Below are 24,569 nucleotides of genomic sequence, written 5' to 3' on the forward strand. Positions count from 1 at the left end.
GCAACGTTTTATTTAGATTGTTCAAATTGCTTGACTTGCTTGTTGTTGGTAATCTTTCCAACAGCCTTATGAGGTAGGCCAATGCTATGAACCCCAATTTGCAGATAAAGAATGAGGCTAGGAAAGAGTGACTTGTCTGAAAAACCACTGACAGATCAGGACAAGATGAGATTGAAACTGGGAACACTCTGTTTTGTAGCTCAGACCCCTAAACCAGCTCTCAGCGGTGTCCTACATATTTGCTTCTATTTGTTGAGTAATTTATTTAGTGGGATGCTGCTGCTACTGCCTGCCTCCCTGCGCACACTCCCCATTTTGATATGCTTATATGACAGAGAATGCAGAGTCAAATACAAACCAAACAACTTTTCAATTTGGTGCAGTCTAAGATAAAGTAAGATTTCCTCCTTTCTCTTCTCTTTGCAGCAGGCGTAGCAAAGAAAAAGACAGATGATTCCTAATTTGGATTATAAATCACATTGACCCATGAAGGATTATCTGGTTGTGGTTTGAAATTTCTTTTTCCCCCAGACTTGGCTTATTCTGCCAAGTGGTATCGGTCATTCCTTGGTTACCGGTGTTGGATAAAGGGGGACAGATGGCTAAGTGGCTTAAGGATTACTTGAGTTTTGGGAGCAGGAGGTCTCCCCCACAGCCCCCCAAACCAGACTACACTGAAAGCGAGATCTTAAAGGCATATCGTGCGCAGAAGAGCTTGGACTTTGAGGATCCTTATGAAGATGGTGACAGCAAACCTGATCTGGACCCTGGTGGATCCCCAAGCAAGACGGCTGCTGCTAGCAACTCCGAGGGGAAGTATGGCTCCCCCAAACACAGGCTTATTAAAGTGGAGGCCTCCGACCTGAACAGGAGCAAAGCTCTCCTGGCCACTGCTGCAGAAGAAGAGCCAACCCAGCCAGATCAGGTAGGTGCTAGCAACTGGCAAAGCACTGTCTAGCGCAGTGGGGGCTCAGCAGATAAATAAGAACCAGTGCACAATCCTGCTGGGTTGTTTTACACATCCTGATTCTTATTTGTCAGCCCAATGCTATCCAGGCCTTGTGCTGATGGAACCTGAATTCTGTTTGCATAAGGCCCAGGCTGCTGGTGTGGCAGCCATTGCAATGGAATAAGGGCCACCAATGCAACTGGTTGACAGCCCCATGCATGCTCCAAAAGAGTGCCGACCCCCGCCCAACAGAGAACATAGGTCAGTGGAGGGCACATTCTGGGAGAGAATCAGGGTAGGGATTGGGACTGACTTGGGGGCATGTTGACAGCAGGCTGAGGGTGATCAGTGGTGATGGGGGCCCCAATATCCTATTCCACCTGCCCAGCCTTGACATGCCCCCTTGGGCCCACTCAGATTTCCACCAGCCAAAAAGCAGGGCCTATTCAAGTAGGCCCATTGAGGACCAGGCAGCGGCAGAGTAGGCAAGAAAATTACCTTTCCATCTCTACTTGGTCTCTAACCTGCTCATAGCATACAGCAGAGGCTGCACCAGCACAGTTGCAAATTCTGGGCTGGCCCAGGCTAGAATTGAGCTGTCCATTTTTTAAATATTGAGTTTCTAGCCCTCATGAAGTAATGAATAGGTGGAGAAATGCCTAAGGGTGACTTAAGGGTGTATCTATGAGTCCGTTCACACATGTATGAACATCCTTTGATTCCTGTACACTTGATGACTGACATGTGAATACTGTATATGAATCAAGTCCATTAAAAAGCTTTACATCTGAGGAGATGACAAACGTTTCATCAGTGGAATTTGATCTGTGTAGTTCTATTGATACACATGCCATTTGATACTCCAGTCAGTGATGGAACTAGCCCTAAGACTATGATAGAACTAGCCCTAAAATAGGTAACTGAGATGGTGACTGGTTTATAAGCTGATTCTAGTCTTCATTGTAATTGCTATTGAAAGTTTGAAACTGCAGGAAAGCAGTGGCGTCACTAGGGTTTGCGTCACCTGGTGCGGGAGGCCAGTGCGTCACCCCTGTGCAGTTGGTGGAGCAACACCGGAGGTCAGGGATGTCAAACATAAGGCCTGGGGGCCAGATGCAGCCTACAGAGGCTTTTTATCTGGCCCACGGGCTCTCAGCTGCTGAGCAATGCTGAGGTGACACTGCTGAAAGGGTGGCCCACATGATAATTGGACTCTCCCATATGTTGAAATATGATCAAGATTTGTGCATTTTCTTTCCTGTCATTAGCAGCTAATGGGTTCCTATACAAGAACAGAGTGTTTATTTCTGGTTTTGACCTATTTAGTGACATCACTTCCTGTGTAATGACATCGCCTCTGGCCCTCAGCAGGCATCATGAATGCTATTCGGCCCTCTGTATGATATGAGTTTGACACCTCTGGCCTAGGTGGTGAGTATGGTGATGTACCATTGCCCACCCCCACTGGTTTTTTGACTTTACCTTTTGACAGAACAAAGCTATTTCAACGCAGTTTGTTTCATTGCATTCTGCATGAAATTACGCATTGATTGACAGATAACATGATATATTATTCTTACAAAAGGTGATTTTAGTGATTTTGGTCACTAGTGGTATCACACACACACACACACACACACACACACACACACACACACACCGGGTGTCAACTTATTATTATTATTATTATTATTAGTATTATTAGTATTATTATTATTATTATTATTAACAGTATTTATATACCGCTTTTCAACTGAAGTTCACAAAGCGGTTTACAGGGAAAAATCAAATAACCAACGGCTCCCTGTCCCAAAAGGACTCACAATCTAAAAAGATGCAAAAGAACACCAGCAGATAACCACTAGAACAGACACTGCTGCGGTGAAGTGGACCAGTTACTCTTCCCCTGCTAAAAAAAAGGAGCACCCACTTGAAAAAGTGCCTCTTACCCAATTAGCACCTTATTGTAGCAGTTCTCAAACTTTTAGCACTGGGACCCACTTTTTAGAATGACAGTCTGTCCAGGACCTGCCAGAAGTGATGTCTTGACTAGAAGTGACATCATAAAGCAAATTTATAATTTAAAATAATTAAATTAAAGGTAAAACAAATAATTAAATAAGGGGAAGCCAGCCCTGTTCCACCAAGTGAATTTTCTCTGTAGCCTGCCTGCAACACCCCCCCCCCCCTGAAAAAAATCAGTAAGGTTTTCAGCCCTACCCAGTGCCCAGTTCAATTTAAGAACTTCTGCTTAAAACACATCACTGTCAGGATCCACCTGGCTTTGCAAGTCTCAAAAAGAAAAAAGTTCACCTTACCAGTGAAGCCTCTGCTTTCATTCTTTTTATGTGGGGAGGAAGGACCATCAGATCAGGACCATTCTGGTGGCCTCACATTCCCCTTTGCCTGGCCTGACCAGGGCCTGACCAAGGCACGTTTGCTTACTTGTGAGTAAATGCAACCATGTGGCTTTGTTTTGCTTTCCATAGGGCTACTTACATTCGCCAGCTTGGAGGGAGGTGTTTCTCCCTCCTTCTCTGGTGTTTTTTTTGGGCTGCATTCATTGGATCATGACCATTCTGGTATCATTGGATTCCTCTTGGCCTGCCCTTTCCGATGGACTAAGGCAAGTTTGCCTACTCGTGAGTAAGTATGTGGTATGGCTTGGTTTCACTTTCCGTAGGGCTCCATGCATTTTTTTGTTTTCTGGTTTTTTGGCAATAACTTTTGATAGAAAGGAGATATTTCATTCTGGGTTTTTTTCACTGCATTCAGCTAGAAATTCCACATCCAATGGCATATAACATGATGGTATTATTCCTAACCACTGCAATTTTAGCGCATCACCCCTCCTTGTGCGTCACCCGGTGCAGCCCACACTCCCTTAGCGACACCACTGCAGGGAAGGATGATTTCTAGTCTGAGAAACCAAAAATAGCCAGGTTTAAATCAAACCTGCCAGAGCTGAGCCCCAAAACCCGTTGCAAATTCTGGAGTTTAATGCTATTTTATGTAAAATGGGATTACGTAAAATGGGAATGTGGGTCCCTCCCATCTTGAGAGGTCTAAAGGGCCCATTCAAATAATACGGAGATTGGCTTCTCTCAGAGATCCATGGGACCTGTAGTTCTTTGAGTCCTCAGCCTGTCAAGGAACTACAGATCACAGGGTTCCATAGATTTCGAAGGACTTGACATTTGGAGTGTAGCTGTGCATGAAGAATCCTATAATTATGCAGAAAGGGGAGGAGCCAGTGTCTGAAACAGTGTAGTGAAGAGAGTCAGAATGTGCTGGGCTTTTGAGGAGAAGTCTTGGTTGTGTTCATTCAGCAATCTTTGCTTGGCACATCTCCCCAATCAAGTGTAAATGAAGCAGCTATGAATCCTAGCCAGCCAGCCTGGGCTTTCCCAGCCATGGGGAGCTGGTGTGGGATAGCACATGTGTGTATGGTGGCTATGTGTTGTATTTATTTATGACATTTGTACCCCACCTTTCATGCATGAAATCAAGGTGTTCCTAGGTGACCTCTCATTCATGTGTTAACCAGCTTGCTTAATTTTGGCAAAGTAGCAGCATCAGGGGCCCACAGCCAAAGGGTGCACTTCAACCCCCAACCACCATCATGTGTGCAGTTGGGGAAAGGAGTTATGAACAGGGTTGCCTGTTTGTCCTCAATGACCTTACTTCTCCAGATTTGTATTTTTTCTCCAATAGATTAGGTAGGGCTGGCCCCAGGACCAGCAGGGTCCAAAGCAGGGCACATGCACACCCCTCCACTTACCAGGCAGTCATGGCAACTGCAGCCACAGCAAGCCAGAGCATGGCACCCAAAAATAGTTGGCAGTGACATAACATCACCGCCAACTACTTCAAGGAGGCCCATTTCAGACCAAACAGACCCAGGGGAGGGTGAGACAGCCCACACTCTGCTTGCTTCACTGCCCTCGCAGTCTGCCAGATGCTGGCTGTAGCAGTGGGAGATTCACGTGCTACCCCAGTGCTGGGGCCCCCAGAGAGCGGGTTTCAATGTCACAACATAGGCCACATTGCCCTAAGCCCAGCCCTGAGAGTAGGTCAGTGGTTCTCAAGCTTTTTAGTACTGGGACCCACTTTTTAGAAAGACAATCTGCTGAAAGACTGATGCTATTAACCTGGAAGTGATGTCATTGCTGAAAGTAACATAATTTAGAATTTAAACCTAAGCTGCAATCAGCCAAATGTCCCACTAAACAGAGCACTTTTGCTGTTCTTTTGTATCAGCGATGGGAAAGTCCAGTGGAGTGTGACTCAAATTGAGACTCAAAAACAAGTCCTAATGGGGGCACTTTCCAAGTTGCCAAGTCACCCTTTCGCAATTTGATAGGACTCAAGTTAGGTGCCCCCTTTAAAAGGCCTGCTGCAACTCCGCGGAGGGAAATGGGGTTGCTGCCAGGTTGTGTACATGCTTTGGGGTTCCCTTCCAACCCCACTTCCATTTCCCCCACTTCCATTTCCCTGCTATCTCTGCCCACCCCAATGCCTGGCAGCACGTGGAACATGCCCACCCCTTCCCTTTCCTTCCCTTGTGCAATCCCACCCCAGCCACTATGAAGGAAACCCCCCTTCATGGGCATGGCAGGGAGTGAGGGTGCATCCCAGCTTGGACAGGTGCGAGGGTGTGGGGTGGGAGCAGCATGAGCTGAGCAAGCGAGAAAAAGCCCAGCGTGGCTTCGCAGAGGAGAACAGGGCTGTGCCAGGCTGTAGGCATGTCTCAGTGGTCCCTTTAAACATTCCCTCGCTGTCCCCACCTCCATCCCACTTGTCAGGCAGCAGAGCAGAACGTGCCCACCCCTTCTGCAACAGAAAATGAAGCTGAAAGAACAGCAGAAGGATTACAAGAAAACTCTGCCAGGAGAGACTTGGAGAAAAGTGTAGGTCAGTGTTTCTCAAACTGTGGGTCGGGACCAACTAGGTGGGTCCCCATTCTTTTCAATATTTTATTTTTAGTATGTTAGACTTTATGCTACCATGGTATGTGACTGCATCTGGGGAAATGTTACAGACTCGTACTTTTAACAAGCTACTATATATATATTATTTTAACAATGATAGTCAATGGGACTTACTCCTGGGTAAGTGTTGGTAGGATTGCAGCCTAGGACCATGAAAATTTTTCCTGCTTGATGATGTCACTTCTGGTCATGACATCACTTTCGGTGGGTCCTGACAGATAAAAAGTAGGTCCAGGTGTTAAATGTGTGAGAACCACTGGTGTAGGTGGTATAAGTCACCCCTCGCTGTCCCCACCTCCTGCAGCCCCTCCTTCTCCTTGCAAAACCCACTTGTTCCTGTTGGGAAAAATAGCTCCACCTGTTCCCCTCCTTCTCCGAGAGACACATCCTTCATCCAATGGATGCAGAGAAGGCTCCTGCAGGTGCCTCTCTGACTGGGTTGTTTGCAGCATCTGGCTCAAATGGATACATTTTGCAGAGAAACTGCAACAGGTGCAGCATCATGAGATCCAACCAAATTTTTGGAGCACAAACAAAAAAGTTAACTCTTTCACTCCACCCCTCCAGCCCATCTCTGAACATAGCTGCTGGTGCTGAGGCTCACCAGATTCTTGGATGGATGCAAGAGGTTTTTGGTGTGAGAGGGAGGTGGTGCAACCTGTTTCTGTTAGCATGCGACTCGTTGTCAGAGTGAAATGCAAGTCATGAGTCAGGGGCCCCAATTCAAGTGATTTTCTGAGTCTTCCACACGCGCAACTAATGAGTCCACAAGTCAGCAAAAAACATGCATTTTTGCAACTCTAGTTCAAGTCATCTAACTTGAGTTCCCATTCCAGTTTTGCATAGCTCAGAATTTGAACATTCCAGCTTGGAAGTCAAAGCAGAATGCAGACTTGAATCCTTCTCCAACCACTCAGCCCTCCTGCTGGCAACCCATCCTGCCCAGCAGCTCTGTACCCTGTATTTTCAGTTCTGTATTTTCAAAGGTGGCTGTGCTAGGTGCTATGCGACCCACCTGAAATTGGTTTGTGACCCACCTGGTGGATCCCAACCCACAGTTTGAGAAATGCTGGGTTAATCTGAGGCCATTTTTGTGTCACTTTGGACAGCAGATTAATGGAGGGTGCCAGTCTATGTCCACCTACTTGCATTTACTGTTCCTCCTTCTTCCTGGATTTGAAAAGGAAGTGAGGGACTGAGAGGAAAAGGAAATGAGGAGGGGAAGAGAGTCCTGAGTTAGAACATTGGAGGGTGGAAGAAGCAATGGTTGACACATCATTGTTGGATAAAGGGAACAGCATTGAGTGTGCTGCCTCTGGAATAAGGTAGTCTTGGGTAGGCCATGTTTCCCCCACCCTTTTTTCAGAGGTCAGCAGTCTTGTTACATCAGGGCTTTAGAAGTCTCAGGATTTAGGAGATTTGGATCTCATTTGACTTCATAACCTTAGATGGGAAGGACCATATCATGTACAATTCACTCCAGTGGTTCCTGTTTAGTAAAGACAGTCTCTTTTTTCTGGTACTTCTTGACAAACTATTGTCTCTCTTTTCCCTTTTAATATATTATTGCACACATGAATCACTTCAAGTTTCAGCCTCTGCTACAGGGTCTCTTACAGTGGAATGTCTGAATGGGAAGGGGAAGGGCCTCTTGACTCCTCTGCATGCATGTAACAGGAGTTGCCCACCATGCCATGGTGTTGCTTCCACTATCCATATCTCTCATCCTCTCCAAAGAGTAAACATTGTGTTTGCCATTTGAGTCACAGCTATCCCAGAACAGCCAGATCCATTGTGAAATTAAACATTTGATTAAGGACTCTCAAGTTTTATTGATTTATTTATTTCTTAAAGACACAGTTGCATTTGCTGGGAAAGCATGTGCTCTCCTTTTAGCCAGAGGGACAACAGAAGACCATAGCAATATAGTTTTGCTCCTGAAGGCTTGGCCAAGTCATAACCTTGGTATAGGTACTGGCAGGTGCTCTCCAGGGTTTCCAAGAGAGAAGGGTTCTTCCCAGCCCCACCTGAAGATGTTGCCAGGGACTAAACCTGGGACTTTCTGCATGAAAGGCCATGCTCTTCTATGGAGCTATTGCTCCCCCTTTGATGTGTGCAAATTGAATTATGTAGGGAGACAGAAAGAATTAGTGGCCCCAGAAAGTCTGGTGGGGACAAACAATCCCCCCCCTTGTTGAAAACCCTTTGCTTCCAAGGTCTTCAGTGAGGGAGTTGACTCACCAGGTCCTCTCTGTGGGTTGACAGCTGTCATTTGATTTGTAAACGTCCATGATCCCTAGTTGACAATGGTATCTTTGGGACTGGGTGAGAAGAAGGTTAGGGGGTGTGAATTTGGATTGACTTGGGAAAATAAGTGAGGTCAGTTTCCCAATTTGGTGGCAATGTCAATGCAATGAGAACTATGGGTTTCCTCATTTCTCCTGCTCCATGGTGGCCATGTTGACAAGCAGATCCGAGATTCTGAAACATTCAAGATGCAGCTGTTGCACCATGCATGTACACAGGCCAGGGACCGAATTCACTAAGGCTGGAATCTTGTGCACACTTACATGGGAGTAAGTCCCTTTTTACTCCATGGAACTTACTTCTGAGTATACATGCCTAGGATACATGCTCATAGTCTCCCATCCAGAGTGCAGCAGAGTGAATCTTTTCAGCTCAACTCTGACACATACACCACTTAGATAAGACAATGCTGTTGGCCAGGTCTAATCCCAGGAGAGATGTGCAGCTGTACATGGATAAGTGTGAGGGAAAGACATCACCAATTAGACCAGAATTTGATTTATCTTTTTCCCAGGTGAATATTTTCAGCTTAGCTGATCCGCTGAGCCCATTTGTCGGTTCTCTCCCCCTCTTCTCACTCATTCCTTTGAATAGCAGTGATCCACATGGAGGTGTTAATTGCCCCGCAGAGATTTTCCCTGCCAGCCTCCCTCCCTCCCCCCTTCCATAAATCTCTACACCTTTGGTATAGGCAGAGGCTGATATTTTACAAAGACTTTTGCACCCTGGTAACAAGATCACAGGTTGCTTTTCAAACCTTCTGCCTATGCATTTCTAGTGCCAGTTTTTGCTAATTTTAACAAATCCCAATGTGGAACAAGCCAATGACCACATACTGGGTCATAAGACAGCAGATGTACTGAGGCAGATGTATGTGTGGAATTCTCCAGCAAATTTCTCCTACAACTATGCAAGCAGACATCCAGAACATAGGCAGTTGTTTCATACTGAGCCAGGCCATTGCTTCTAACTCAGGATGCTTGACACTGATTGGCAGTGGCTTTTCAAGGCTTCAATCAGGAATATTTCTCTGTCCTAACCAGAGATGCCAGGAATTGAATCTGAGTCCTTATGCAAGCAAAGCAAATGTTCTTCCATTGAGTACAGCCCCCTGAGGACATCTTTTTGCTCCATTCAAATGTCTTAGCTTAGCATATTCTTAGCGTGATGTAGAGCGCCAGAGTTGGTTGGAAGCTTTATTGGATGTCAGGTTGAAGCTGGGGGCCAAGTGCTTTGGAGAGGCAGGCAAGAAGCAGACCAAAGACCGATAGTCCCCTACTATCTTCTGGTAATGGGCAAAGAAGCTCCTTTTAAAATGATGGCTCTCATATTTATTGGGGGGGAGGGGAGGCGGGTGAGTAAATGCTGCTGTTCATTCCAGCCTAGTGGTTGTCTGCTGATGTGTCTCTTGTGTCTCTTCGAGGAGGTGGGGGAGGCAGCAACCTCATTCCTTTACAGTTACTAGATAAATATTATAAATATAGAATAATTTTCCAATGCCATAGATTGCTGCATCGATTGGCTTAAGCCAAAGTGGTGCCCAGATTCCATCCTTTTGGGGGGGGGGGCATGCATACACTTTTGCACTACTGCCTCCACCTTGCTGCCATCTTCCTCTGCCCACTTGGCCAGGTGGAAAGGAACGTGGGACCGGAGCTCTCAAGCTCCTCCCTGTCTGGCTAGTGAAGATGTGAGAAGGAGGCAGAGGGAAGAATCACAGCCACCACTTTGACCTCCTCCTCCTCCAGTTCCACCATTGCCTCCACCTTCTCCACCCATCACATTTTCAAAACTGGCTAGGCAGGGAGGACCTTGAGAGATGCAGAGGGCTTATGATCTTCTTCCTGATAATTGGAGAGCAGCTGAGAACAGAATTTCAGCAGCCACCCCTATCTCCTCCTGCTCCACCACTGTGTTCTTTGACCATGGTACTGGAGGGAAGGTAAGCCCCGCCAACCTCTTTTTATTCTCTCTACAAGGAAAATGAGAGAGAAGAGGATGGGACAGTGGCCGAACAGGTGGAGGACTGGGGAAGTGGCAAATACTGGGTGCGAGGTGCACTGACTGGTTCATGACCTCCCCCAGCCGTCCACTTGGAACAGGTACTTTAGTCCACCTCATGGGTGGGCCAGTCTTATTTGCAACTTTCCCAGGGCCAGTCCAGCCAGTATTAACAACATTTAAAACTTGATGTTATTGAATGTTTATACTCAGTATTACAAAAAATATTATGTTTAAGACTTAGAGCCCGTGCAGGCAGCCATGCAAAATAGGTGTGTGCTACATGCTTTGGGGGATGGACAGAAAGTAAGTAGGAGGTAAGCAAAAAATATTTTTACTTATCTCCAGATAAGCTCTCAGGCCACCTATGGGTCTCCTTGGTCATACACCAGCCATTTTTGTGATTTCTGTCTAAGAAAGAAAAGGGGCTGGAAGGTGTTGGAAAGAGGGGATAGATGCATGACTACAACCAGATCCATCCCTCCCTCCTCCTTCCCACCTTGGTTCCTTTCTGCCTTGCCTGCCCATGTCTCACCCTGCTACTGACTTATCGGCACAAGAGGGGGTTTGGAGAAGGCTACTACCACACCGCTGGCACTGCTCGCTATTTCTGGCAGGGGCCTGGTAGCTCGCTATGGTGTTGTGTTTTGCAGTGCCATAAGTCAGGCTGCACTGCTGTGGTCAAATTTTGTATTAGAATCAGGAACTGTTGTTGCATCTATGCAAGCCTGAAATGCTTATTGTGCCTGGGGAAAAGACCCAGTTCCAAGGATTGTCTCCTGCCTTACATGGCACACAAGAAAATGACTTCATTCACACCTTGTCCAAATGCATTGCTGTGATCTTTGTGCCTGTGAATTTTCTTCCCCAGGGAAACACTCTGGAAGCAAATTGTCATCCTGAGTGTGCATGTTTCTGAGACTGCAGAAACCATTCTGAGGCCCAGACACATCCTTGCCTCTCCACCCAATTCTAATTAACACCAGCAGAGGATTCATACCCCCCATGCTTTGTTTGTGATCATAGATCAAAAAACCTTCTATAAATTGTGATGAATGTGTTCTCCAAGGCTAAGTCAAGCAAGCATATCCTGGTTGGGGGCGGGAAGGAAGAGTGGAGAAGGGAGAAGTCATCAGCAGGGAAAGCGAACATGAAATTTGATCAGGCAGAGAAAGGATGGAGGATGGAAATGCCCTACCCAATCAAGCAGCCAATGACTTGTCTTTAACCTTTTCTTCCTTTTACTAGTCTTTTCTTCTTTGTAGGAGTATTCCAGGTATTCTCAGACTAAAGTGATGGCAGGAGAATCTGTGACTAGAGACAGGCATTCATTTCATAAGAGAGCTGAAATGCATTTTGTGGAGAGTTTGAAAGAGGTTCAAGAATTTGAAGTTTGAAAATGGCATCACTTTCCCTGAAGGAGGCATACGTGTCCTTTGTTGCAGTGTTGCCTTTCACCAAACAGGATTTTGAGACAAGGCAAAAACCTATGAAACCTGCTTACAGTAGGCAAAAGGAACAGGGATAGCCAAACCAATGGTACCGCCTGATGATTCCCCCCAAACCCAGGAAAACAAGGCTGCTACTTACCTGAGCTCCTTCTCACACACTCTTCTTGATAAAACTGGAAGTGCAGGTCATGCTGAGAACTCCCAGTGTGCATTGTACTTTCTGTTTTACTTAAAGGCATGGCAAGAAAGAGCCAGGTAAGTGGCTACTTCCCCTCACCTTCCTTGAGCGGTTTAAGTTTAAATGGACAATGTGAGGAAGGAATGAGGGAAGGGAGTAGTGAAATGGCTTTCAATTCGCTGCATGGTTTTTTCCCCCTCACATCCTCATGCAGTCCAACCATGCCAAGAAGGAGTGAGGGGTTAGCGAAGCGGACAGTCTGTTTCTCGCTTGCTTTTAGGGAGCAGAAAGGGGATCGGTGTGGCTTGTGTCTGCAGCAGGCTGGAGGGAGACAACTTGTCACTAGGTCACCTCATGATTCTGCCAGCCCTGAAACAGAGGATGAGCATATGTCCCAGGAATCCTGCTTTCACATCACCTCCAAAACAATCCCCTACCATCTTCGTCCAGCCCATGACTTATTGTGGTTCCTAACAGCTCTCTTTTTAGGTGCTGCAAAGAAGGGAGAATATTAGGATGGCAATGTTAAATTGATTGATTGATTAGATTAGGGCAACAAATGTTTTGATTAATTAAATGGGTGCTTTGATTAATTAGGCAGCAGTTGTTTTGAAGTTGTTAATTATTTTGCATATGAGTACTTATAAATCCATGGGTAGTGTGTTCGTAGACGAGACATTCCTCCTTCTCTCATATGGGCTGGAATGCCTCTTCTAATACTATCTTGGAAAGGTATTCGTCCTCTCTCATACAGGAGGGAATAAGCATTCCTCTCCTCTCTCACTTGACAGAGATTGAGTCTTCTAATACCATCTTTGGAAATGTAACTCCTTCTCTTTCAGTTAGGTGGGAATACCTCTTCTGAAACATTTCCTGCTGTGTTCCATCATCTAAAAACAAAGGGAAGAAATCCTTTTTTCTTTCAGAACTATTATTTTATTAATTGTCCAACGTATGTGGATTAATTCTTTGATCAAAATATGTATGATTCATCATCTAAGAACTCTTAATTGAGAGACTCCTAGAGAGTATCTTACTCGGATGCAATCTAGGTCAGTTTAGGACTGTACACAAGCTTTTGACTGCCACAGAATGCCTCACTGGCTTGTCTGATATCCTGTGATGTCGTTCAGAAGTGCATGTGGGCAGATGAGCACCGAAGAACAATTGGATGTCATTTTGCAGTCTAAACATTACGCATTAAGCACCGGAGCACGCATGGAAGGGGGAGGGGGAATTGACTCCCCGTCAATCGAGTACCTTTCTGCAGCACTCAATTGGCACTCACCAAAGGGTAGAAACAGGGTAATTGCTTTGAGGAGAGGCTGATCGCTTATTTTCATATGTCTGTCTCCTTTGCTTTCTTGCAGCTTCTCAAAACATTTCCTTTCTGCAGGCTATTTGAGCACATCTAATGCACTATTGGAGGGAATGGGGGACAACAGCAATTAGGCGCAAAAGTAGTATGAGAGAGAGGGAAAAAAGAGGGGAGGGAGTCCTCCTGGGAGGCACTGGCAGCCTGATGGGGAAAAGAGAGCGAGAACCTATTCAACCTTGCAGACGTTCTCGTCAGCAAAAGAAACTCACTGATTGTTCTCAAGGACAAATGGCCAGGAATTTGGATTGATTGGGAAATGGTCCTGCTTTGCAGAATCCACCTGCAGTCACAGCATCTCCTGCTGGGACCTTGTCCTGCTTCATCAGCTCAGCAGCGCTGGCCTTCATTCGATGCCTAGGTGGGCAAATCCCCACTCTACTACCACACACTGCAAAGATACAGTAATACTTCACATGGTTCGACCCTTGGACTTACAGCAGTGTTCCCCAGCTTTCTGACTACTGAAACACACTTGTGAACTGAAGCAGAACTGGAGAGGCCACTTCACTTTTGCACCCCAAAAACATTTACTTTGGGGCTGAGCTAGGCATGACTTCAGAGTGACGCTGTTAGAACTCTCAGTCTCAGTTTCTTGTAAAAAAAAAATTTTTTTTTAGGGAGGTGTAATTTCTACAGGTTTTCTGTTTCATTTTTTTTTTTATGTTGCCTATAACTTGCACCTGTTCAGGGCTGGCACAAGACCTCCCAGTGCCTGAGATGGCATGCCAAATGCTGCCATCCCTTACCCAGTGGCATGCCAGCTACTGCCTCTGCCATGCCGCATCCTGTTCCCTGGATTCCAAAAGTAAGAAGGGAATGAAGTGAAAGAGGAAGTGTGGAGGAGAGATGAGCAAGCACTCTAGCCTATAACTCACTTCTCTTTCGTTATTCCTCTTCCACTTCCTTCCCATTTTTCTCTTCAAATCCTGGAAGTGGTGGCGGCAGTTAGGTGGACAGAAGCACGTGCCCCTCATCAACCTGTTAACAACACAATATCCTCAATCATCCTTATGAAATGCTTCTGCATCTCTCCCTGCCCAAATTTGGTACTTTGCAATTTTTGCCCGACTCAGGAGTGCTTGTTCTGGTGAAAAGTATACCAAAAGTTGTGATCATCCCATTGTTGTTCTGTGTTATCCTTGAACTCATCATAACCCATAATGCTGCAGCCCAGGGAGGAAGGGAGTAGTGAGCACATAATCCAGGCAACTGCTATTCCAAACCTACTAACAGAATATACCTAAAGCAGAACAAACGCCAGGATCCTCCCTGCCTTAAATCATGGGACAGTGAAAAGGGGCTGCTCTCCTACAAGTGCCTCTTCTGACTCAAATTAGGAGAATGGTGGTGCAAGGGCAGGATTTTTCTGTAGTAGCACCACAACTATAGAATTCCCTTCTATAGGACTATCTCCCTTAAGAACTTCCAAGGGTGTTCAAGAACTGCACCTTCTTTCATGGCTTTTCAGTGAGGGCTCAAAATATTTTTGTTTCATCAAACATTTGGGTGATGTACGTTTGGATATATTGAGCCTCCTGTGCATACATGTATTGAGCATACATGCAAATGTATGATGCATTTCCTGTATAATGATTGTTTTATTTTTTTTGCTGACCCCCACCTGTTTTTATGTTTGGGAGTTGAGACTATAGCAGTGTCAGCTTTCTTTAATCTACCACAGAACGGTGAAGCAGGAACAGGTTATATTAAGGTACTGGGAAAGGACACAACTTTCTACAGCAGAACTGTGCAAAGGCTAAAGCATTATGGGGAGGTATAAGAGGAACTTAAGGCTGTTTTTGAATTTATCATGAATATTTATATATGTTTATAAATATTCATATATATGTGGTAAACTGCTTTACTGATCTGATGATTGAAAAGCGGGGTATTGTATCAAACCAGTGAATTAATACGCACTTTTGCTTGCCAACAGCCCCCTGGAGAAAGCGAGTACTCAGATCCTTTTGATGCCCACCGGGAACCAAAAGAAGATGTGGGTGAGGAAGTAGGAATGGAAAATAATGGCTATATGGAGCCCTATGATGCCCAGAAGGTGGTGGTTGGTAAGTAAGATACTTCCAAGTTTGGGTTGGCAAAGATGGGAGAAAGGAGAAATGGTAAATCAAAGCAGTAGTCATTATGGAGCCAGGCACAGCATCTGAGATGGATAGAATAATGGAGTTCTACTCTGTGCAGTAAGAATTAATTCCAGATAAATTAAACTACATTCTGTCTCTCAAATAGCCTCTGAGTAAGAGGATGGGCTAGATGAGGGTGACAAACATAAGGCTTATGGGACAGACATGGCCTGCAAAAGCTCTCTATCTGGCTCCTGTGATAGTTGGGCTCTCCCATATTTTGAAAATACTGTATGATCAAAATTTGCTTACATTTTCTGTCATTTGCAGCTAATGAGACCATGTGAGAACAAAAACACTCATTTCTGGTCATCACCTTCTTAATTACATCACTTCCTGCTTAATTATTCCTGCAGCACCTGAGCACCCCTGCTGATGATGTCACTCTTTCTGTTATAGGAGAAGTCCCAGGGCTCCCCTTCCCTCCACTTCCCCTCAACTACACTCCAGCGTAGTGTATGAATTTAAAAATAAGTTTTAAAAGGATTGCTCCCTCATAAGGGCATATGCCCATTCCTTGGGGGTCAGGAGGAGCAGCTGCCATTGGGAAAAATACAAATTTCGTATGTGCCAAAATACCATCATCAATAACTGCCTGCAATATTTGTCAAACGTGTACCCTACATTTCCATTATTCTGATTACAGCTAGATAGTCAACCACAGTGCTTAAGTGGGCTCTTAAAATGTATTTATTCTACCCTACTTTTATTTGATGTTTAACTCTTTTCTTTCTGCAGTTTTCACATTTTACATGGCATTACTGTTTTAATCCTGCTGTTTTGTTGTCTGCTCTTTTAATCAGTATTTTCTTTTAATCTTTGACTTTCTTTGTATGGCTTTGTTTTACCTTGTAAATCACTCTGTTTAAAGTGTTGTTTTGTTTTTTTTAAAAAAGCATGCTATAAAAATATTCTAAATAAATATAACTTTACCCTTTGTCAACATTCATTTGGGTCTGGCTTCTAGACCTCCAACGCAAGTGTGACCGGGATGAGCGAAGGGAAAAAAAATCCCGGAAAGGACTCCAGCTGTATGACACCCCCTATGAGGAGAAGGACCCTGAAGTTGACCTGGAGGGCTCCATGGCTCTCAAGCCACGTGAAAGCCGCCTGCCACAGGATGATGAGCGGCCAGCTGATGAATATGACCAGCCCTGGGAGTGGAAAAAGAATCACATCTCCCGGGCTTTTGCAGGTGAGTCTCCTGCACACTGGTGTTCCTGAGCATACAGAATCTGAGAATGGCAGATCTGGGGGAGGCACAATAATCCATTCAACTTTCTGAGAATCAACAAATCTTAAAAAATAAAAAAGTTTCTTAACTATTTCTTGACATTTCTTATCTAGTTCTTATTAACTGAGTCTTGAAAGTGTGTGGACAATCCTGTTGAAAGCCCAGCATTATGTGTATCCAGTGATTCTACAGGAGCTTTAGAAAAAAAAACACTGAATGTGGCACTTGGCTATAGAATTCAGCTTCTTGAGAATTTCTCTATCTCTCTCTTTAGAAAAGCAAAGTTCTAGTCCTGACTACAAAGTGAGGATTGAAAGCAAGTCAGTAAGACCTGCTTAGATGCCAGAAAGGTGGCTGAATATGATTTTCAGTGGCTTTGAGATGGGTTGTCAGCATGTCACAGAGCTCCTTGCCTCTCCCCACCAATAGTAAAACCAGAATAAATTATGGAAAAGGACAAAAATTATAGAATGACTTAGATGCCATATAAGAGATTGGGCAAATTGGGCTCTTTGAACCAAATTGGACCTTTTTCATTCATTGTGAAATGAATGCTGAGAGACTGCAAATGGAATGAATGGCATCTATGCCATTCATTTCATGCTGGATCTCTGTTGGTTTTGTAAGGGGGGCTTGACTGTAACACTGCAGGCTGACAACCTTTTCTGCTATTTTATAAAAACATTAAAGTTAATAGGAGCATCAGTGGTGATCTCCTGAAAGCCACTATTTTTTCCCCAAACGTACTTCCCTGGAAGAAGCCTGGTTCTGGGTCATTGTGAGAAAGAAAATGGTGGCTGCCAGAGCCTACCACCAAAAGGACCTCTGCACTCCCTCCAAACTCTAAATACTTTAACAAAATAAATACAACCACCACACTGCTGCACTACAGCCTGACCCCATCACAAAAATGAATTGGGGGTGGCAAAAATGGATGGCATTCATTGCAAAACACATTAGTAAGAAAATGGACAATTTAATATGGATTTAATTGAAAACTGAAACCACTGGAATAACAGAAGAAAACATCTCATTTGCACAACTTTGTGTCATGACTTTGTTGGTTGCTCTGTTCGAAGAGCCTAAGTGCTGGCCCTCCAGTTAGGGCAGTGGGACTCTGCCAGTGTCCTCCATCCCCAAATGCCACATTGCCATCTTCCAGAATGCACTCTGAGTGGTAAGAAGGGGATGGCTTCCTCCTTCCCACCTCCCTCCCTCCCTCCATCTCAAAACCATACCTTGGAATGCATCCCTGTTCTCTTGCTCTCCCTCCCTTTTGTGTCTCTCCTCAGCCTCTTCCCCTCCTCCCTCCTTGTGACTTTATCATGGCAACTGATGATCGATTTTGCTCAGGCTGTTGCTCAGAGAAGTGTAAACACCAGTTAATAAAGTAATCCACGTAGGTGAGCACCTGGGACTCATGGGTGCCACCCTTGAGTGCCAGGAAGCGGCGGCAGCAGTGGATCTTCTTGAGGAGTGGGGGGAGCTCTGCAACTCTTCCCTCTCCCTTCATGCTGAGTAGTGAGAGCAGAACACTTTCCACCTGATCACCCAGTTTCCTTTGGACTTTGCCTCATGGTAGAATCAGAAGTGGGCTAAATAGTACAAATGCCATGAATGCTACACCATTATTGTAACACAGGAATGAATCAAGAGGGAACAGAGGTGGAAGAAATCTCACATGATCATGAAGTCTAAGGAACCCCAATATCCCATGAATTATCTACTCATCACAAGGTGATTATATCATTTAGACCACACCTGACCCTAAGAGCAATGTGAAACCGAGCACCCGATCCTGTCCAACTTTCCAGCACTGATGCAGCCACAAGGTTGCAAACGTTCCTTTGACTTGAGGAAGCTTCTATGAGTGCCCCCCCACTGCAGGATGCAGAGCACACCCTGTTGGCATGGTCAGCTGCACCTGTGCTGGAAAGTTGGATAGGATTTGGGCCCACAAAGACTAAAGGAGCTGGCCAGGAGGGGCTTAAAATTGGAGGGGACTCTCAAAAAACTGTCCTCTATGAGCTACATCCTACCTGGGCACTCCCCAAAGCTTGTGGGGTGGCTTAACTTGTCATTGGCAGGGTTGCTGTGTTTGGAGGAGGCAATATTGGCAATATTGGGGCTCCATCACTGCCTCCTCTAAGCACCTCACTGCTCATCCACAAATGGGATTTCCCTTCATAGGTCCTTGTGTCAGGGGGAAATGCTCCCACTTGCATGTGGTCTGGAGAAAGGAAGTGATGGTGGAATGTCTCTCTTGTTCCTGGTTGTGGAAGCAATGGGCACAGGAGCTCAGGAAATGACCGGGGGCCCTTGGCCCTGATCTAGGATGCCAACATCGATACTGGGCTCTTTTTACAATGGAATGGGCTATGATACAGTAAAATGGAAAGCGAATGAAAACCAGTGGCAAGTGGCAGAAATTATGCTGTTCCCTTTTCCCCATATTTTGCATAGTGGGCATAGTGCCAGCCCTTTCACATAGCCACCTGATGCAGGTTGCATCGGTAGCAGATTGCAAGGGGTCAGAGGGGGCAGTGGATCCACTTTCACCCAGTGTCTGCTGCCTCTGGCTCCCTCCAACCTGCTGCCAGTGCAAAATGATCCACCTCTTGCTCACTTGAGCAAGAAGCAGATCAACACCCCCCTTTGTGTGCTGCTGTGAAACCTGGAAGTGCAGCACTTCTTGTTTCATTTACAGGAGGATTGAGCTGTCACTAAAAGAAACAGGATACCCCACACTTCTAGATTTCAAGGCAATGTGCAAGGAGCATGGTAAGGGTTTGGGGTTTTTGTTTTTTAGCACAGAGGCAGCAGATCTGAGACAGCATCAGGCCACATTCTGAGTCACGCTGCCCCTGAGTGAGGAATTATCCAAGGCAGGAACTTTTCGTGGAGACCTCAAGGATCTGAAACTCCCTCCCGAAGGATGTGTGTTATGACCCCTTCACCCTGGCTGCTACACAACAAATAAAACTTGTTTTCTTTCTAAAGGCATTTGGGACCATTTGAGAAGCTATACTGTGTTGGATTTGTACCATGAGCGAAGCTCACAAAGGCAAGCTCAGTCTGAAATGGGAAAATTAGAAAAGGCAGGCCAGAGTCACAACTGAAAGGGAACCAATTAAGCAACAACATGGGCCCAAAGTGCCCTTTGGCCTCCAGTGCTTTCCTCCAGACTACCCCTCATGGACTCCACCTCCCTGCCTGGAAAGTGGTGACCATAAGGGGGCAACCTTTTGATCTGGAGCCTTGCACTTTGCCTTCTCTCAATCTCATCTCACCAGTGCTGATGACAGAGCTGACATCAAGGCGCCAGGAAGTACAAGGTTCTTGGCATGGAGAGGCCACTTCCTCAGGAGATTTGGGGGGCTCAAACTCCAAGGCTGCTAGGTCTAAGGTCAACTGATTGGGGGGTTCTTCAGGTTCTGGATCAGCAGGGGCTGTGAGCGGGTATAGTGCTGGTCTTCCCCCCTTGGGTTCAGACTGAGAGTCGTTACTTGGGGTGGGGTCCTGACATACTGGGGGCTGTGGGGTTATATATTTCTGCAGGCTGTATTGAGCTTTTAGTGCTGCTCTGTGTTTCCTGATTGTGTTGATTTTATGCTTTTAACATTCATCTGGCTTTTATACATAATATATGAATGGATTGTTCTTCTGATTGTATCATTCAGAAGAATAGAGAAGATATGTTTTTGCCTTGGTGTCTTCCAATCTACCTTCACACATTCTACTGCTTGTCTGCACCGGGCCTGACTAGACTATTCAACCAATCATTCCCTATACAAAGATGTAACAGAATTACTGTATTCACCCTCAGAAGAGGCTGCCAATTGCATCTCTGCATAAGTCACTGCACTGCCCCCTCATTGGAGGGATGGGTACCTCAGTTCCATCTCTGCATTGGCTGTGGTTGGATCAAAGCACCTCCAGCACAGAGACAAGGTCCGGCTGCCTGATGCATCTCTGCAGGAGTCATTGTTGACCTTGCCTCCTTCCAAATGAGACCTAGAAATGCAAACGGTGGCCTCCCCTGTAGGCAAGCAATTCTTACACTTTTTCTCTTTAAAAGTAAAGCTTCTTAAGAGTTAGAGTCAAGCATATGTCCAGTTCTAATTCAGAATACAATAGTGACTTTGCTATCTGAAGTTTGGAATATCAATGAGCAGGGGACTCCATTTCAGAATGTTGTTCACAGTACAATTCACTCCTGGATCTTAGGAAATAAGATGGCGTGGGGTCTCAGCATCTGACAACTACCTTTCTCTTGCCACTTCATAGGAACAGATAGCTAGCAAGCATCTGGGATACAGGGTAAGGTCTGAGCAGCCCAATCCTGAGCTGCCCATTGCGCCGGTACTGCCGCAGCATCCTGCACGCAACAGGGCAGCCAACGGCAGCTCCACGGGGAAGGGACTTTTGTCTCATTCCCCCGGGTAAGGAGGAACCCTTGGGTCACTGTAGAATCAAAAGCTTCTGTGTCAGGCCACCAACCTGACATGAAGGCTCTGGATGTGGAGGAGAGGAGCACCTTCTAAATCTGTCATATAATGGCTTTAATGGCCCTTGTGCAACAGGAGGAGGGAGGAGGGGTGGGGGACTGTTGCCTGTCTTCCCTTGTCTGTCTGTCATTAGGTCTTTTCTTTTTTATCATGTCTGTTTTGTCTCCTACCCTTTCCCACTTTCTTCTCTCCTTCCCTTTGCTTTCTCCTCACCTATCTTGCTCTTGCCACTATCTTCTCCCCTGTATTTACTCTACTGCCCCTTCCCATAATCCTCTTTTTTCCTTTCCCTCCCACTGTTCCTCCCTTTCTCCTCTCTCCTTCTGCATTACCTCTTTTCCTCTTTCTTCCTCCCACCTTCCCCCTTTCCATGAACTCTTCTCCCCTTGGTCTTTGCTCCTCTCTTCCCCCTCCCCATTCTCTTCCATCCTTTCCCTTCCTCCACAATACCCCTTCCCACTGCAGTAGACATTAAGGAGACTAAAGGTTTGCCCTGGCCACCGCCGGTGGGACAACTCACAGGGACAGAGGAACCCCTAGATCCAGAAGGTGATGTCTTGTCTTAACCTCTTCCCCTCCTCCCAGTTTGCCACCAATCCACCCTCTCTCTATCAGAAGATCTCCTCCCCATTCTTTCTCTTTAGTGGCATGGGGCATAGCTGTGGCAATCTTTTGTGGAGCCACAGTTGCTGGCTTTCAGCTTGGGGTGGGGGGTTGTGGCAGGGTTTTGTTTGTTTTAAAAGACAGAAGCTTTAAGATGACAGTCAGACATTCCAAATGTGTGGTTTTCCCATCAGTACATTTCTGTCCTTGGGACATGTCACACCTGCTGAATTTCTATATGTGATGCAATTGTTAAAGCCATAGTCTATGACCCATAGAGTATTTGTAAGAAAGGATATTAATGGAAGTGGGTATTAATTGAAGTGCAAGACCCCTGTTGGTGAGTGGGAGATGATATGTCTACCTATGTGCAAAAACTGGTATGACGTTTGGCATTCTATAAACCCCGGCATTCACTTCTGAAAGCAACTAGTTCTCATGTTTCTGGGAAAAAGCTGTGGTTTGAAATCACCCAGATCTATGCCAACTTTTATGGTGTGTTCAGGTTTTTTTCTTCTTTTTAGGGAACATTCTTCCTATGGAGGAGTATGTGTGTCTCTCATATTGCATCTGCTGCCCACATGGGTGGAAAGGAATGTGCATTCATATGTGAGCCCTCTGAGCAGGGTGACCAGATGTCATAAGTGCAGAAGAGGACAGGGCACTTCAAAATGTAGGACATCCAAGAAAAATGTAGAACATGACAAAATAAAAGCTAAAAACGTATATTTCATGTGGTTAATTTAAACACTATATTACTTATTATTAATTTAAAACTATATTAAATATTATTACATGTTGTTGGCATCCTTCAGTCTCAGAAGACTATGGTATCACGCTCTGTGGTGGTGGTTCTGATACAGAGTGTCCTCTCTAGTGCGTGAAGCCTGGGTAAAGTAGGTATGGAGGACAGACTGTTACCCATGCAGCAAATCCCCCTTTCCATGTTGCTGAAATGGTCCAATGGAAAGGCAGAAGCCAGTACAGTTGGTTCCAGCGGCGTTGCAGGAGTTGCCAGAATGTGACTGTGTTCAGCCATGAACTACCTCAGGGACTCCAGCTCCGGTTTTTGCCTCGAGGTTGACTCCTGAAGCCTTTTCCATAACTGGATGTAGCCACAAGGCAGTGGAGGTTTGGGATCAGAGTTTTCCTTCTCTCAGATGAGCTGCCTTCCCAGGCTGACGAGTCCCATCTACCCAGTGGCTGTTTAGTTGCCTCTTATGACAAGTACAGCTAAGGGCCTATTCTTATCCCCCAGCCCCCAGGGGTTATTATTACATATAAGTTATTAATTACAAGAATGCTATGTGCTACCTGCTGGGGCCTGTTCACAGGAAAAAGGAGGACATTTAAGTTATTTTCCAGGACATGAGGCTAAAGAAGAGTACATGTCCTGGAAAAAGGGGGCATCTGGTCACCCTGCCTCTGAGGTCTTCAAGAAGCAGGGTGCAGGAAAACGGGACCCATTACCCAGCACATCTGGATAATGGAAGATAGCAGGTTCTTTATAAAACTTTGATGGGCAAGACAAACAAGAGGTGAATGTGACAGTATTTGAACTCAGAACAGGAATCAAGAGTTGCACACTTGAGCGTTGGAGGGCTGAGGTGGAGGAGCCTCTGAAGTCTTACTAGCATTGCTTCAGCAAATCCTTACGCCCCACCACAAACATTGTGTCTTGACACTTTGTGTTCCTTCTGGCTCCTGTTCTTCTCTCTCTTTCTTTCATCTTTCCTTTTTTTGGTTTTTCCTCCTTGCTGATGTTGCATTTTCCATGACAGTTTCCATTTTTCATGACAGCTGGCTTGCATGTGGCTACTTAGCATAGCATGTCTCATGCACTGTTGACCCCTATCTATCTTCCACCTCCTCACAGCCTTCCTCTACCCCAGCCTCAGAATTCCCCCTTTATAGTTAAGTATGACTAATATGATTGTAGCAACATCACAGGGGTAACAACTGCATCGTATGATGTAGGGCGCAATCCTAACCCCTTATGTCAGTGCTTTCCAGCCAATGGGACATGTGCTGCTTCCTGCAGTTGGGTGTCACTCACAGAGGCCTCCTCAAAGTAAGGGAATGTTTGTTCCCTTACCTCAGATCTTGCATTGCCCTTATGTCAGTGCGGGAAAGTACTGACATAAGAGGTTAGGATTGCACCCATAGACATTCTCATTTGCTTTGTTTCCAATGGGTGTGGCTTGATAGGAGAAACATTATTTTGCATTCATTTTTCAGAGAAGTTGGAAAAAAATCTTTGTAACAGTGTAGAAATATTACAACCAGGCCCAATATGCAGGTTGGGCCAATATGCAGGTTGAAAACCAGGCCCAACCAGGCCCAACTGTTCCAATATGCAGGTTGAAAATAATGCTTGCAGGGGAGGTAAAATACTGCTTAAAAAAACATTCAGCAAAACTGTCTTTGTAGCAGATGTCAGGGTGCCCTTAGAGAGTAGCCAAATATTGATCTGGGCGGAGGGAGTAAATTTGGATTTCCTGCTGCAGGCACCTAAACATCTTGGGTGTTCTCTGACTTGGACTGAACTCTTCAGTCATCTGTTTGTGTCTAATCTCACCATCAATCTTTCGTCCCTTCTCCTCTTCCCTCCCTACACAGTGCAGTTTGAGACACCTGAGTGGGAACGGACGTCTTTGACCTCCTCTTCTGGGCACAAAGAACGCTGGTGCCAGCCAAAGCACCTGGTGGGGAATTCCAAGTATAGCCGGTCGCACAGCCCTGAGCACAGCCTCCCAGCTGCGGAGTGTGTGGACCCATCACTGCCGCTTGATCAGCAGGCGTAAGTGTTGGGGGCCTGGAGAAGAGTC

At 45.7% G+C, this 24,569-nt stretch overlaps 1 protein-coding gene across 1 annotated transcript in view; it reads left to right on the plus strand.

Moving 5' to 3' along the window:
* The window catches only part of SHD (Src homology 2 domain containing transforming protein D), a 38,721-nt gene that overhangs the window by 1,469 nt on the left and 12,683 nt on the right, over positions 1-24,569 (plus strand). The window contains exons 2-5 of the mRNA XM_066635583.1: positions 427-925; positions 15,192-15,321; positions 16,364-16,591; positions 24,361-24,541. Coding sequence (XP_066491680.1) covers positions 599-925; positions 15,192-15,321; positions 16,364-16,591; positions 24,361-24,541 — 866 coding nt within the window. The 5' untranslated portion in view covers positions 427-598. The remainder of the gene's footprint in view (positions 1-426; positions 926-15,191; positions 15,322-16,363; positions 16,592-24,360; positions 24,542-24,569) is intronic.

Source organism: Tiliqua scincoides, chromosome 8 (genome assembly GCF_035046505.1).
Source record: "Tiliqua scincoides isolate rTilSci1 chromosome 8, rTilSci1.hap2, whole genome shotgun sequence".
NCBI classification, from domain to species: Eukaryota; Metazoa; Chordata; class Lepidosauria; order Squamata; family Scincidae; genus Tiliqua; species Tiliqua scincoides.